The sequence below is a fragment of the Ctenopharyngodon idella genome, chromosome 24, assembly GCF_019924925.1.
Source record: "Ctenopharyngodon idella isolate HZGC_01 chromosome 24, HZGC01, whole genome shotgun sequence".
Taxonomy (NCBI): Eukaryota; Metazoa; Chordata; class Actinopteri; order Cypriniformes; family Xenocyprididae; genus Ctenopharyngodon; species Ctenopharyngodon idella.
Window position 1 is genome coordinate 24,932,109 of NC_067243.1, and position 17,118 is coordinate 24,949,226.

Genomic DNA, 17,118 nt, shown 5'->3' on the forward strand with positions numbered 1-17,118 from the left:
TCACGATTCAGGATATTTTTATTACTCGCTTTTGTGTTTCGCTTCCCTACGCCATTTTAAGCTTGTGCGAGAAGCTTGTATGCGACGAATGATGTCAGAGAAACGTCAGTAAGCTATAATCGATTATGGTCCATTACTGCATGGATGCAGAATCGTCCATGTCTGCATTGCGATGCATCGTAGAAACGATTAATTTCAACACCCCTAATGGACACTACAGATTACAACGTGAGACAGAGGTGAGTGGTGCAGTCAGTTATTTTATCTGTGCTGATGAGTCAAAAATTGATGCTAATTTGTTATGGGTATTGTTAATTTGCTTTTGTTTTGTTGTTGTATTTGTACTGTATTATATTATTTGTATTATATTGGTATATAGAGGACAGCTTCGGTTTCAGTTGTGACACGTCATAAACTACGATATGTTAAAATCGGCTCAAAATATCAAATATGTTTTGATATCTGAATGGATGGAATCATAGTCTGAAGTAGTGTTGGGCAGTATACCGGTTCATACAGTAAACCGGTTTCAATTTCGAGATCGATGTGTATTTTTCAAAAACTGCCATACCTGTGTGTAGCTGAAACAGCTGCTGTATCAATGCTGTATTCAATGACCATGAAGCTCTATGTAGAGTGTATAGATAGCAGACTTCTATTAACTGCATACCCTTCTTACACTAATGGAAACAACTTTATAACACAACCATAAATAACTCACAAAACTAATTCTCTTTAATACTGCAAATACCAGGTAGAGCCATATTTCTGCGATGCAGAAAACACGGATGAAATCACGGAATCCAGTCACAAGAACGTCAGAATTTGGCAATTTTTGGATGAATAAATCAAAAGTAGTGCTGTACAATGAATCAGATATTGATATGGACTAGTGTCTGTGAATATTAAAGCTAAATAAGACTGCTATTGAAATCTGAAGTCTGTATGAATGAGCGCCGCATTTTTGTCTACTACTACACATACTGAAGCACGTGTGACACTCACTATGATTTTAGTGTCTACTGCTGTCCAGGGGCGGATCTAGAAAATTATTTATAGGGTGGCAAAGGGGTGGCATGAGGTCTATGAGGGGTGGCAACACCAAAGCAAGCGCCCATGCATAGTTTTTGGAGATTTATGGCCTGATATACACAATTGTGTTCACAAATATTGCATTACCACAAAGTAGTCATCTATATACTGTTTAAAATTAAAAATAAATAAGATTTCAATATCCATCATGGCACCAAGTCAAGACACTTTATGAAAAACATCAGCAGATTCTAAATTAGTCTGAGCTTGTATCACTAAAAAGAGATGAGCAGTTTTATTAATAATACACAGGCTACTTCGATGGTATAAATCACATGTTTTAGTGCAAGTTAAAGAACAACAAAAACTTGTTTTTTGCTAACAATTTTTGAGTTTCTGTTAGTAACAGAGGTGGGAATGTCTGTGTGTGTTCACCCAGAACACCCTATCAACTACATACTCGGGCAACACCCCAGCAATTGCATAGCAAGAGCCTAGAAACCACCCAGAATCTCCTAGCAACCACCTGGCAACACTTTAACAATCACCCAGAACATCTATATTCTGGCCTAACTCACCAAAGTTTTTACGTTTTTTTTAAACAAGACTTTAAGTTGGCTTTATGACAAGCCAGCATAAATTTGTCTTTCAAACTTTTCAGTCTAGTTATTGTTTTTCTTGATTGCTAACGCACAATTCATGAAACAATTCAACATTTTCTCACAACTATAAACACAATCTCAAAACTATACACCAACTTGTACAAACCTCAAACTTCCAGGTCGAAATAAAATGTTCTAGTCAAAAACTTATTCTTGTCTGACAAAATCAAACTTTGTCATCAGATGACACAAAACATAAATACACAGACTACTGCACTGCCCAGTGAACACTGTAACAAAACCTTATCTTATTGGGATTCAGGAATTATTTTGCAGCTCAATGTCTACTACACTATACAAAAATAAATTTACAGATGCAGATTCAGTAAAATACAGCAATGACCTTTTTGGAGGGATTTTTTTTTTTTTTTTTTTTTCATTTTACTATTGTAAAGTGATCTTGCAGTAGATGAAAAGCATGAGAAAAATATGTATGAACTTGGTATGTACCACAATACAGTAAATTCAGCATTCTCTGCACATTTGGCCAAATTTCATTACAGTAGCTATATACAGTACTATAGCAGTGTATTGGTCTTCTGACACAAGACTATATCCCTAGGCAGTTGTTTCTCAGTTCTGCAAAAATACCGTAGGCTACACATAACAAATGGCTACAAAGAAAGTTGACAATCACAAGTTTGAGGGTGTACAACGTACTACAGTTTACTGTACATAGAATAGTGAAATTTCCCTCATCTAAACTTACTAGTAGGCCTACTGTGTAAGTTTAAAACCCCGGTAAATTATTCTTTCAGCTCTCTCAGATTTTGACTGGTGTGTCATCAGTTTTGCTACCTAATGTTGTCATTGTTAAACGTTTTGATAAATGTGTCTTTGTTTTGAGAACTGATGGTTTAGGAAACTGGGCCAACTGAATCACTTATAATGTGTTAGCAATCGAGAAAAGCTAAAATACGTTTAGATTCTTACCTAACACTGCTATTAGTTTCTGTGATTGGGATCTTTTTATTGATTTCATGTTGTTGTTTCGTTGGATGACAAAAAGACCTTTATCCATGATGAAAGTGGAGCGGGCGGTGAATCAGCTCACCAAAAAAATTACGAAAATGAATCTCAGACATATTCGGATGGGATTACATTTCTCACGGGACTTCTGAGTTAGCCGGGAAGCAGTAATTTTCTGATTCACGAACAAATGGGGAAAAAAAAAAAAATTGTACGTGAACTTGGCTGCACTGTGTGTTTTTGACTCCCAAAGAACCGGTTCATAAGAGTCATTTGTTAATGAAGCTGACTACACTGGGCAACCATCATGCACATTGAAAGACGTGTTTCTTGCCATTATTTTGCATTACGCTGTCTTTTTTAGGTCATCACATTGAAGCGCCGCTGCTGAAAAGCAGTACTTGAAACACTGCTTACATTTATATTTTATTCTTTCTGTGATAATTTTGGGGTGGCAGATGGGGTGGCAAAGCTTTTTCTTAGGGTGGCAGTTGCCACCCCGTGCCACCCCGGTAGATCCGCCCCTGCTGCTGTCTCACTCACTATACATGAACTTCTTCTGCAGAGCTGCCCTTAGAGTCACTTTATGAACATTTCACCGTTTAATTTAATAAAACTATCGACATTTGTCGTATCATATACACAGGAAGTCAAAGGTCTTCACGACCCTGTCAAAATAAAGGTTCGGTATAACTTTAATAATAGAAATATTACTATTGTACAATAGAGTGTACTTCAATTAACAGAGATAATATTATTATTATTATTATTATTATTATAATAATAATAATAATAATAACAACAACAACAACAACAACAGTTTATTAAAACACAAACTCAAACACCAACACAAACACAACACAAACTCAAAGGTCTTCATTGAAATTACAGAAATTGCAGTAAAAATGTGGCCTACTTATTAATATTATTCATTTAAATAATTAAATTAATTTGATTACATTTTAAACTAAATTGTTAGCTTTATGAACTGATTTGATTAAATTTTTTATATAAATCTTTATTTGTCCTTACAATGTTTATATAATATTCTCCCTGTACTCCTGACAGTAAAATATGCCAAAATAAAGGTCCAGTAAAAAAAACAAAAAAACAACGTGATATACCGTGAAACCGCCAGAATCTTAAAAAAAAAAAAAAAAAAAAACTGATGCAGATTTTGGGTCAAACCGCCCAGCACTAGACTGAAGCTAAAAATTTGCAGTCTGTGCCCATCATACACTACATGATTTTCTGTGAAATCGGTCAACTGTGACTGCCCAAAATCTGCAGACTGGCACAGACTTTTGGCAACTATTGTCGACTCATCTAGACAGCAAATTGGGGCAAAAAACTGAGTAAAAATCCTGTAGTGTATTCCAGCCTTCAGTAACATTTTTATAGTAAAAAAAGAGAAAGGTTCTTTCTTAGAGTGCAGTTGATTTAACATTCCGTTTAAGTTACGAAAAAGTTATTTCTGAATGTTCATTTAACATCCAGTTTTTTTTAATGTTTATGCAGACATTATGGAAAACATTAAGAGAACATTTCATTTTATCATTTTGCAAAAATTGCAAAAAAAGACACTGCCTCGAATGTCGACACTATGGGGGACTGCGTCATGCAACTAGTCCAATCCCAATTGGTGCCCAATTGTGACAGCGTAACACGGAAGCTACAAAGGGAAGCCGGTAAACAGTAGCGTAGTAGACAGACATTCAGTAGTAGACATTCTCTTTTGAGAGAACTTGTGCTGCGCAGAGTGACAATATGAGGAATGAAATACCCTCTGCGCCATACTGAGTAATGCCTGTCCTGGTGTAAAACTGTACAGGCACAACTCAGGATGAGAGCACTTGAGCGCCAGGTGTTGAAGAAAGGTCTAAACTGTAAAACCTTTTTAAAAGGTGTGCAGGAGTAGGTATTGCATCATAACATATTTTCTGAAGGGAGATCCCGGACAACAAGGCTTTAAAAATTTGCCATACTTCTTATGGAATGAGCCCTGACCAGCAGAGGTGAAGGCAGACCACGTGCCTCATACTCTGTAGAAATTGCCTCCACAATCCACTTACTGATTGTTTGTTTAGAGGCTGGCGATCCCTTTTTGGGTGACCCAAAACACACCAATAACTGATCGGTTTTCCTCCACTGAGAAGACCTACGCGCATCAGCTTCCAAGGCCCTAACAGGGGGCTTGAGATGCAACACTCCTTCTGCTGCTGCAGGTGTGAGTTGATGTTGATGGCTAGGGCTGCAACCTGGCAGTGGCCCCCCAGGACCAAGAGCGACGAGGGATGAATTTCTTAAACTCTGCCGACTGTCGTTTTGCCTCCTGGAACCTCTTGACGACCAGACTGACAGCGTTGCCAAAGAGGCCAGAAGGTGGCAGCAGGGCAACAAGGAGGAAAGCTTTGTCCTTTTCCTTAATGTCAGAGAGGTTCAGCCATAGATGCCTCTCTGTAGCTACCAGTGCTGCCATGGAGGGGCCGATGGCATGGGCCGTCTCCTTAGTAGCCCGGAGAGACAGGTCCGTGGCCCGACGCAGCTTTTTAATTGCATCGGCCGACCCCCTCGCCTTCATCAAGGTCCCTTAATAAATCGGCTTGGTATGCTTGCATGATTGCCATGGTGTGCAGGCATGCACCAGCCTGACTTGCCGCCATATATGCTTTGTTCACCAAATTAGATGTTGTACAACAGGGTTTGGTGGGTGTTGTCGGGGCCTTAAGGGATGACGCAACGTCAAGGGAGAGCCAAAGTCTCTTCCACCCGAGGCATCATCCCATAGCCGTTCTTCTTTGAGCCCAAGATTGATAAATAATCCGCTGTACTCGAATTTCAAGAGAAAATCAGCCTTCGAAACCTCTGCATGGAGATTGGGAAAGAAAGACAGGCCCCGACATAGAGGGATGTGCTTATCTAATTTACTTTTCTTTTGCGATTTCTGCTTCTCAGCTGTCCATTTTATGTTCAACTTGGCTACAGCTCAAGTCACAACCTCCAAGAGCTCCTCATAAGCAGGGGATAGAGGTGGCGAGTCTTCGAAATTCCCCGCCTCGTTGCTTAGGACATCCACCTCCTCCTGAGCTAGAGAGACTCAAGATCGGACTCTCACTCAGGGCGGAAGAAGCCGCAGAGTGGGCTTCCGGATCCTGAGCGAGAGCAATGATAAAGGACGAGAAAGGGCCAAAGCCGTCTTGAGCTCCTCTACCAGATCCGCCTGCGAACCCCACGATCTGAGACGCCGTGCCGCCTCAGCAGATGCGGGACCCAAACCACACAGAGCGCAGGCCTGGCCCCTCGAGAGCTAACGTAAGCTAACACAAAGCTTGTGTGTGTCCCCATCCATAATGTATCTAGGATAGGGAGGAGCACACAGCTTGAACTACTTATCACTCGCCATTTTTTATATACTGTATATTGTGACAAACAACACCAAATATGACAGACAGTTTAAGATCAGCAGCCGATGCTACTGTGTACCGGCTTCCCTTTGTAGCTTCCATGCTATGCCATCACACGTCATGTGGTAACGCAGCACCAATCAGGATTGCACTATAGACTATAGCGTCGTCATTCGATGCAGCCTGAGTTCCCTCGAAAGGGAACATTAGAAGAACATCCAAATAAAACTTTCAGAAAAAATACTTTCCATCAATGGAAATAATGTATAAATAATTTGTGCTAATATTTTGAGAATATTATTAAAAGATCAGATAACTTTGGATGAACGTTCTATTAATGATGTTTTATTAACAAAGTTCGGGAGGAGCATTTTCAGATAATTAACCTAATTAGCACGAGTGGAGCGCATTCAGTCAGTCAGCTTAATTAAAGAGATAAGAGGTACATATACAGCAGACTTACCTCTGTTCGTTGACAGTTTATCAGCATCCCTCCACCTCCCCATCTCCTCACTCTAGTTCTAACTATTCCTGGGCCTTTTTTTAAAATAAAGGTTAAAATGTTGTAATATGTGCTGACACTGTGTCTTTTGGGTCACGTGCAGGTGAGCCTTCTGTTTGATAATGAGGGAACAGTGGCATTCGCCATGTTCATGGCTGTGTGGGGTAAGTTCAACAACAGCTCTAACCTCATTTAAGTTGGATTGAATCAATGTTATGACAGATTTTATTTTCTTCATCACAGCCACTGTGTTCCTGGAATTCTGGAAGCGCCACAGGTCATCTTATGTGTGTGCATGGAAGGTCTTTGACTGGTGTGAGGAAGAGGTATTACCAAGTAACTGTCTCTATAACAACAATACACCATTACACCGTTGAGTTAGCTACTGGGATTTTTATTTTTCTGAGCAACAAAGTACTGATACATTTGAATAATTAAACTATAGTCAAGCTTCCCTTTTGAAAAAGCAGCTGGCTACACTAATAAAACATACACTAACAAAACATTAAAGCTATTTAAAGGGGGCAATAGCAACTATCAGATTAGAACAGTATATATCTGGTACAAAATTGATGAGGATCACAGAACTAATGACTGGTGTAAAGTAAAATTTGAACATACAATCACAAGTTTTGTCTCCTTTTAGTGTGAATACTGGTTTAAAAACAGTTCAGTAAGTTATATGCCTCCTTTTTGTCAATGGCAGACTCAAGTCTCAAGTATAGGTATTTGCATAGAGCACCATTGTTCTGAAAGGTGCTGTGTCCCTCTCTCAAAAGTACACTCTATAAAACTCTGCGATTCACTTTCTGTTCCGCTAAACTTACAAAATAAATTACAACCAAATGTGTCCCACATTGACTACTGCACTGTCACTACTTTTAGTGTTAATCCAAAAAACTGCATCATTGTTACATCATGGTGAAGAACTACAAAAATATAAAGCTTAGAGCGGTTGGGTATAACATGTAATTTTGTACGCACTTGTACCATGCAGGAGGACTTGATTCTGGAGATTGTAAATAATGCAAACTGTCAACCCAAGATGCACCAACACTCTTATCTACGGTCCACTATAGTAATGGTTTTAGTCACACTCATGGTAAGAAACCCATATTGATTTTGTGAAGACGCCTTTACTCTCATAAAAAAAGATATAATTCAAATATGTATGGCTAACTCACTTTGTTGGTGTCTGTGGTAATGTGTTATCAGTTGCTGATCATCATTGGTTTGACCCATGTCCTGGTTGTGTTTCGAGTGATTGCTACTGTACTGCTGGCCGAAAACAGTTCTTGGCCGGTCATTATTGAGAATTCTCAAACAGTTGCCCTGATGCTTGGAGCTGTGCTTCACTACATCACCATCACCGTCATGACTCGGGTAAGCTCCACAAACCCTCTTCTTTTTTCAGAGAACAGATGGTAGGGTTTTAAAGACCCAATAAAATGGCTTGATGAGTGTAGTTTTCTTTCCTGTGTTGATGTATTTCCTATTGAAACAAGAAGTTTGGACAGAACATACTGAAGAGCTCATATGTTTATATAACTAACAATGCAAAACCTATGAATCATGATTTGTTACTTGCTATTGATAATCAGAGTCAGGTCTATTAAAAGGTAGGGTAGGCATTTTCAGAGAGGCTAGCATTAAAAAGCTAGCTTTGAAAGCATGAGATCCCACCATCCAATCAGAGCACTCTCCAAAACCATGTCACATTCAAAACACATGAATGCGCACAGCAGAGTCTGCAAAGCATCACGAGAGACAGCGTTAAATTACCTTATGTATCAAAGCACATATCGTTACTATAATAATGAACGTAAACAACTTACAGAGCTCTGACTTGTACCACCTGATTGCTGCAGATTTATTTTTGGGCATTGATTGTGTTGACATAGAAACACATAAATCCAAGTCTGAGGACGTGAAAAGCTCCGGGTAGAATGTCATGGGTTGGCATCTCGTAATTACGGTTACAACATGGCATGAACTCTGCGCGGAGATATATGTGTTGACATTTGATATTCAACAGTGTTTTGATCTGCCTGCATTGACACCATTGTATGCAAACTGAACTGAGCTGGATGATGACATCACTGTTTACTCCAGTGCTGATATAGATAAATTAACTAAATTAATAACTATTGATTCTTACATCGGAATGAAATCAATACTGAATTTACTTAACAGGCAGGACATTGTATCGGACTGAATGCAATGACTGAACAAACATTTTTTGGTCCTGAGACTTCCACAGAAGATATATGTACATGCTTTAATATTTAGACCACTTCTATTATTGATTGCTATCACGATGTGAAGAGAGTGTCAACCAGTATAACAAAAAGTGTCCTGGAAGACAAAGACATTCTTTAAATATGCATATCTGCTAAAAAATCTTTTTTATTTTATTTTATTTTATTTTAGGAGTACACTAGCATAAAGACCTCAAAGTTAATTTTTGATTTCTTGAAGTCTTCAAGTTGAATTAATACGGAATTTAAGTCTTGATCATTTTACATCAAATATCTAACACCATTTGCACTTTCAATCCTAAAGTCTAATCTGGTGTTTCTATCATAGGGGGAATTTTAGAGGTATATGGAAATGTTCCAAAATGTAACCGGGTTCCCTGAAAAGGGAACAAGACTCTGTGTCAGGATCTGATGCTATGGGGAAAGCATGTGTGCAATCATAGCAATTCTATTGGCTGACAAAGCGATCATGTGACATAGTGTGCTGCATCACAGAGACCATAAAAGGACATCTGCATTATCAAGTCCCCAGATTCTGTTTGTTTGAAGGAAGACGCACAGGCATGCCTGAAGTATAGCAAACAGACTCAGTGTCTTTTTCCCTTCTCAGGGAACCTGGATACATAGGTAAATGAGACGTTCCCTTTCGAGGGAACTCCACGCTGTGTCAGGAGCTGAAAAAGAAACGCTTAGCACAGGTTTGCAAGCAAAGAAAGAATGAATTACCCCAAAGGACCTGAGTGCCTGGGGTTGAATCCATGTCCAGATTGCAGAATTTTAAGAATGTTGTTGTGATCAGACTTTATTGGTCCAGTCAACAAAGCCAAGATGCCAGCTGAACATCTAACAATCTCATTCGCAACTCTCTCTTTTATACAGTTTCTCCCAACCTGTTTAACCAGTGAGCATACATTTGGGTACATCCCCATTTCCAGAAAAGTTGGGACAGTTTTGTAAAATGCAATAAAATCAAGAATCTGTGATTTGTTGATTTCTTGAACCTTTATTTAACTGACAAAAGTACAAAGAAACATTTTCCAATGTTTTCACTGTCTAACATTATATTTTGTAAATATAAACAAACTTTGATTTTGATGGCTGCAACACTCTCCAAAAAATTGGGACAGAGGCAAAGTGAAAAGATTATGGAATATCCAAGGTAAACTGTTTTTTAAACAGTCCACATTTGGTAATAGGTGAGGGAATTGTGATTGGGTATAAATGAGCATTTCAGTCTTTGCAAGCAAACATGGGCCATGGCTCATCACTTTGTGCCAAATTTCATGAGAGAATTGTCAAACAATTAAAAAGTCACATTTCTCAATGCAAGATTGCAAAGAATTTAGGTCTTTCACCATCTACAATACATTGTGAAAAGATTCTCAGTCCGTGTAGGGCAGGGGTGTCCAAACTCGGTTTTGGAGGGCCGCTGTCCTGCAGAGTTTAGTTCCAACTTGCCTCAACACCTGCCTGGAAGTTTCTAGTATGCCTAGTAAGACCTTGATTAGCTGGTTTAGGTGTGTTTAACTGGGGTTGGACACCCCTAGTGTAGGGCAAGACAGGAAACCTCTGTTGAATGTGTGGGACCTTCGAGCCCTTAGATGGCACTGCATGAAAAACCACCATGCTACTGTGTTAAATATAGCCACAGGGACTCCAAATACTTTGGAAAACCATTGTCCAAAAGACAGTGGAAATGTGTGCTATGGTCAGACGAGTCCACGTTTCAACTTGTTTTTTGGAAAAACGGACATCGAGTTCTCAGTCCCAAAGACTAAAGGGACCATCCAGACTTTCATCAGCGACAGGTGCAAAAGCAAACATCTGTCATGGTATGGAGGTGCATCAGTGCAAATGGCATGGGTGACTTGCAAATGTGTGAAGGTACCATTGAGGTGAAGGTGTATATTGGGATTGTACAGAGACATATACTGCCATCAAGATGACATCTTTCCTGAAAAGGAAGACAATGCAGGCCTCATTCTGCACTTGCTACAACAGAGTAGTTTCTCAGACACTCTACACAATAGAGTGGATGTGCTTGAGTGGACTGCCTGCAGACCAGATCTGCCTCCTATTGAAAATGTGTAGCCCATCATGAAACGGAGAATCAGACAACAATGACCACGGACTGTCTTGTATCAGGTAAGATTGGGTAAAAATTCCACTGGCAAAACTGCAACAATTAGTATCCTCAATTCCCAACTGATTAAAAAGTGTAAATAAAAGGAAAAGAGATTTGACCCAGTGGTAAACATGCCTCTGTCCCAAATTTTTTCGAGTGTGTTGTAGCCATCAAAATTTGTTTATATTTACAAAACACAATTAAGTTGGTCAGTGAAAACATCGGAAATCTTTTTTTTGTACTTTTGTCAGTTAAATAAAGGTTTGTCAGATTACACATGTAATAAGTTGCGCCTGTGTCGACCCGCACCTGATGAGAGCATCAGCATCAGCTCTACTTATTTGCGACGTAACGCTAATTTGCACTGCTCTTGTTAGATTGCGTTGGTCATTATGTAAATGATTTGACTGCATCTGTGTTCTTTAATCTGCGTGTCAGCAGTAAATCATGCGCAAAACTTGCCACTTCCATCGGTGCATTTGTAAAATTGCACTCTCAGGCTAATTTGCCCCGTTTAGTAAATCTGGCCCTTGGTCCGAGAACCAATCTCGGGCTGGCCAAAACAGAGCTACGTGGAACAGGCATACTCCGTCCTGCTGTACCCTTGCTAGAACATTCGGGAGCGGAGCTATCAGGGGAAATACATACAGACGCAGCCTCTGCCACATTTTCTCCATAGCACCCAGCCCCAAAGCTACCAAGAGGTGTGAGGGAGAACCAGAGGGGGACAGTGGGTCAACTCAATTGGAGCAAACAGGTCCACTTCTGCTTGTCCAAACCTCTGCCAGATTAACTCCACTACCTGCGGGTGAAGTCTCTATTTCCCGGGCCTGAGCTCATGCCTCAACAGGATGTCTGCTTCGATGTGCTGTAATATGGACTGCCCTCAGTGAGAGTAGTCTGTACTTGGCTGTATTCGAAGATCGCACCCCAGCCTGTAAGAGAGGCATCCATCAAATGGCAACACACCCTGAGTGAGACATCCTGAGTTAAAAACCGGGGTCGTCTCCACAGAAGAAGTGTATGAGGACACTTGCATGTAACCCTTATGACATGCAGAGGGTGGCACTGAAGGTGAAAACCCCTGCATTTGAGCCACTGTTGTAGTGGTCTCATATGGAGCACGCCTAATGGAATAAACTGGGCTGCTGTTGCCCTAAGACCCAGAAGCCTTTGGAATAGGCTGATTGGAATACCCTGGTCCAGCCTGATGCTGCCAACACAAGCAAGGATTAACTCCACATGAGCAGGAGGCGTCTTTATCTCTTGCTTGTGTGGAGTTGATCCTGGTTTGTGCAACAGCAACCCCGGTAATTCTGTTAGGTGTGCCCCATATGATACCACTACAATGGTGGCTCAAATGCAGGGGTTTTTGTGTGGTTGAATCCCACTCTACTCGATATTGATGCACTTCTCCCCCAAATGTGAACCTGAGAAGCTTCCTGTGATTGGGTAAGATTTGAAAATAGGTGTTCTTTAGATCTATCATGACAAACCATTCTCCTGACCGGATTTGAGATACGATCTGTATGAACATTAACATTGTGAACCTGTATGCCCTCAGAGTACAGTTCAGATAATGCAAATCCAAATATGGACACAAACTGATTAAAAAAGATGGTGCCCGGTATTTTCTGGGTGGCAACACTGCCCTCACAATCTTTTGTGTCCTGATACCCTCCGCACAGGGGGGCAGGCTTCACACTTTAGCAATTTTAGGTTTAGCAATGCAGCCTCTTGAAGGCATGGAATCCCTAATCCATATGTTTAATAAGATATGCTTGGTACGCTTGCCGAACCATATGGTGTGCAATGAGGCATCAGCCTGAACAGCCAGACTATAAGTAATTATACACAGTCTGGAGGGTAGATATGGCCCTCTCCAGGGTGATTCAGATGAAGGTGAGAGATAGTTGACTAATGGTCTCTTTAACCTTAGATATCACCGCATATCTATACTCTGCCAATCCAGTACGAGCAGAATATGGCTGTGTCCAGGACCATGACAACTCATTGAGGAGATCCTGAAAGAAAAGAAGCTGTATGGTTCAACTCATAGACAGTAGACCGAGTGTGTTTCTTCTGTGGAAACATCACCACATTCAACATCTAACTTGTCAGAACTAGATGCAGGCAGTAAAATGTCCTCATGCATATAAAAGAGATCTCTAGCTTCCGGTTCTGCATGAGATCATCACGTACAAACACAACAATATTCTAATGGGGAAAAAAGAGAAAAGAGAATGTGGGCTCCTGTCTGCTCAAACTCTAATGCTTCCTTCAACTCAACCTGCGAACCCGACAACATAATCCATGTGCTGCCTCAGCAAACATGGGAACCGAGCTGCAAGGCACTGCCGCTTGACTTTCTTCCCTCGAGAAGAAAGCTAAACAGGAGCAGAGCTTTGATCTGAAACTCTTATTGTGCTCTTAGAGTGCTGATTGTGCGTTGCACAGAAAGATATTTCACACACAAGTCGCGTGTGTTGTCACTTGTAATGAAGTGTGGGCAGGGCAACGCACACTTGTAAACACAGCTCCCAACCTTTCATTCAGTCATTCATGCACACTATAACCGTCTCATGTTTTTTTAACACAAAACTAATTATACAACTTAATTAAGGGGGATTCATTTTGCCTAACAGATTAAGAAGGAAAAGATGCTCACTAAATGAATCAACTTATTTTATACACCAATGAAAACAAAAATAATTATCTAATTTCTTTAAAAAGAAAATACAAGAAAAAGACAATCAATCACATTGTTTTGTATAATGTAATGGATAGGTGCATTGCAAAAATTGGGCATTAGGTTGCACAGTTCAATAATGTGAAAATGGATGTGTGTGAGAGAGTCTGAGGGTACGAAGTTCATCAAACAATGTCCAAAGTTGAAGTTGTCCCTTAGCCGATGAATAATCCAACTATTGGTGATGAATTCACTCCAAACAATAACAGTTCTCAAGCTCCAGACTCTTGCCAATCAGGTACAGCCATAAGTAAGCCAAAAGTCACAAGCTTACATCCATCTGGGCTTTGAATCCATATTTAGCTCTCAACATGCAGTGTTAAAGTCACAGATAAAGGGTCTAAAATACATACAAATAAACTGTATCAAGCATCAAACCCAACATAGCTTACATACAATTGCTCAGCATATATTATCAAACAAGTTCAATAATGTCTTGGCAACAAACATCATCAACAGACAAGTTTTTAAATAAGAGGAAAGAAAACACATCCTTACTTTAAGTTGAGCTTGAAATGGAACATTTCCCAACCAGGACATAGCACAAATGCAATCAAGCCATGCTTTCTACTGCTGCTACTCTGCTAACTTCCTCTACTGACCCACCTTTACTCAACAAGCTCATTTAGGCGCCATAGCACCCCTAGCAGTGAGGAAGAAAACTGAAGACAAAATACTTCGTAACAGGCTTGTCTGTTACAACACATACAACAACATACATCTTTCTAAAGACAAAGAATCTGAGGATGTTATGTCTCAGATGCCCTCTTAGTTTGCCAATAGCACATGTGCTTCAGACACCATCACAACAAAGGTGTTTTCCCATAGCATCAGTTCCTGACGCAGCGTGGAGTTCCCTCAAAAGGGAACCAGGTAAGCTGCTAAACGCCAACAAAGGCAGCTGTCTTATAAGGCAGCATTCCATGCATCATTGAACCTTATAAGTGACTGATTTGGATATTGTACTGATTGGAATATGGCTCTGTCCCAAACTGAACCCTAAGCCCTCGCAGTCTTTCTCAGAGTCCACACTTTCATGACATAATGGCGCTCTGACTGTCAGGTAGAAGTCTTCTGAGGATCTTGCCTCACTGCAGGCTTTGCAAAAGTGTGCTTTGAGGGTGCATATTGGCCGCAAAGGGGGCACTCGCAAGCACCCTTCTGAAACCTATAATTGAAATATGGTACACCCTTCTGTCTTGTGGACTCGTGTATGGTCTTGTGGACAAGCGCACGCGGCGGCTTGTGGACTTGGAAGTCCACAAGACCGCAAGTGCAGATGAAGTGTGTAATTTAGAACATGGTTTATAAAATCAGCAACTCTGGACATCACACAAATAACACTCTGTATTGAAGACTTCCAATAGAGTTTGATATTAGCATGTTAACAACATACAGCATAATTCTCTAATATGCATGCAGCTTAATTAAGTACCTATGTTTTGAATCAGTCTTCACATCGAGTGTGCCTGTGATGCAATAAAATTTGGAACAGAGCTTATATCTCTTTTGGCTTATGATAACAATAGTTTTAACCATGTAATTATTTTATTCAGGTAAATTGTACAGTAGCCATGAAGCTGAGTGAAATAGGTAAGTGGAACGCGGTTTGTGGCTTTAATTGTCAGACATTTTTATTGTTAACTCTGTTTGTTATATAAAACTCTTCTCAAGACTAGACTTTTTTTTTTTTTTTTTTTTTTTTTTTTTGATTGCAGAGAATAAGCACTCCCATACTGCAATTGAAAGGAGTTTTACAGTGAAGATGTTCATATTCCAGTTCTTTACAATGTTCTCCTCTCTCATGTACACAGCATTCTTTCTGGGAAGGTACCCTTAACAATTAACAGTTTATATTATATTATATTACATTATATTATATTGGTCTTTTAGTTTCCTGTTTTAGTCTTGTAGTCTGTTTGTAATTTTGTTCATTGATTTATCTCACCTATTTCTTGTTACCCATATTAGTTCTAGTGTAAAAAATGCCCTTGTGATCCTGGTCTGGTCTTGTTTTGTTAGTGTGCTTCGTTAGTTTTAGTTTCCTTGTTTCTTGTTTGTAGTTCCTTGTTTTTTAAGTTACTTGTATTTTTATGTTATTAATAAATTGCTGCATATAGATCATTCTCTCCATCTCTGAGTCACCCTCCCAACATTACAGAAGACCCAACCCTAAAAAGGATGGATCCAGCAGAAGAACTTAAAGAACTCTACCGAGAGGACTTTAATTTTTTGAACATTCACCTCACTTTTGTAAATTGGTGAGTCAGACTAACTGGGAAAGCGCTCATCTAAATTCCATTTTTTGGATTAGGCTAAATACTATGTTACTGTGGACTTACCAGAGATTGGAAATCTCACATGGAGGGTGAAGAAGAGAAGGATCCATATGCAGCAATTTATTACAAATTTAAGGTACAAGTAGCTCCAAAAACAAATAATTACATACAAGGAAACTAAAATTGAGTACACCAACAAAACACCATGTAAGGAACTAATACACTGGAAATAACAAGGGTAACAAGAAACAGGTGAGAACAATAAATCAACAAAGCGATTAACATTTTTAATTTAATTAATTACATGATGTGCCAATTAATTAATCACAGTTTAATTGCATATCAACTTTGTCAGTATTTTGTGTAGCCATGTCAAATGCTTTGACAGATTGGATATACTGTACAGTGCACTTGAGGGGTGTTTTTACCAGGGCATAACCTATTTCCTCTAAAATTAATCACATTTTACTGTAACAAAAATGTACTGTAACAATAATAATAATAATTATATGAATAAAAATCAATTTGTGTTTTAGAATTAATGGTCACCCTGGAGGATATGTAAGGATATCTGATATATGGAGACTGGAGGAGGTGTGGCCATTATAATTTTCTCTGCAGTGTGCTAAAAATAAACAATGCTCTACTATGTTTTACTTATTCACTCTCATTTTTATGCAATATTACATTCTTTTCCAATTCAGTGTCACCCAAGTGGCTGTCTCACAGATTTGTTCATTCAGATGTCTATTATCATGGTACTTAAGCAGATCTTCAACAATATCTTTGAATATTCTGGTCCGTAAGTGGAACTTTTTTTATTGTCTTTTTGTGGTCTGTGCTTTTTATCATTTAACACTGGGTTTGGAAATCAAGATCTTATACAGAACCAGTTCCATATTCTATAAAATACTGAAAACCGATCAATTTTATTACGTATGATTCTGCTACTACACATCTTTTCTATGTGTGTTCTATGTTGACTTAAAATGTTACCGAAAGTAGTATTTCGGCCATATGATATTATATAGTTAGAACCATTTCATCTTCAAGTACTAAAAATAATAATTAAGGAACCAGAATCATGAAATTTCTTATAATTCTGATTCCTATTTTACACTGCTTCATGGACTTTGTA

General features: G+C 39.3%; 1 protein-coding gene across 1 annotated transcript in view; it reads left to right on the forward strand.

The window, feature by feature from the left end:
* The window catches only part of LOC127507479 (anoctamin-9), a 37,944-nt gene that overhangs the window by 10,685 nt on the left and 10,141 nt on the right, over positions 1-17,118 (forward strand). The window contains exons 10-17 of the mRNA XM_051884627.1: positions 6,673-6,733; positions 6,813-6,895; positions 7,567-7,671; positions 7,785-7,952; positions 15,258-15,294; positions 15,420-15,531; positions 16,517-16,574; positions 16,685-16,782. Of these exons, the coding sequence (XP_051740587.1) occupies positions 6,673-6,733; positions 6,813-6,895; positions 7,567-7,671; positions 7,785-7,952; positions 15,258-15,294; positions 15,420-15,531; positions 16,517-16,574; positions 16,685-16,782 (722 nt within the window). The remainder of the gene's footprint in view (positions 1-6,672; positions 6,734-6,812; positions 6,896-7,566; positions 7,672-7,784; positions 7,953-15,257; positions 15,295-15,419; positions 15,532-16,516; positions 16,575-16,684; positions 16,783-17,118) is intronic.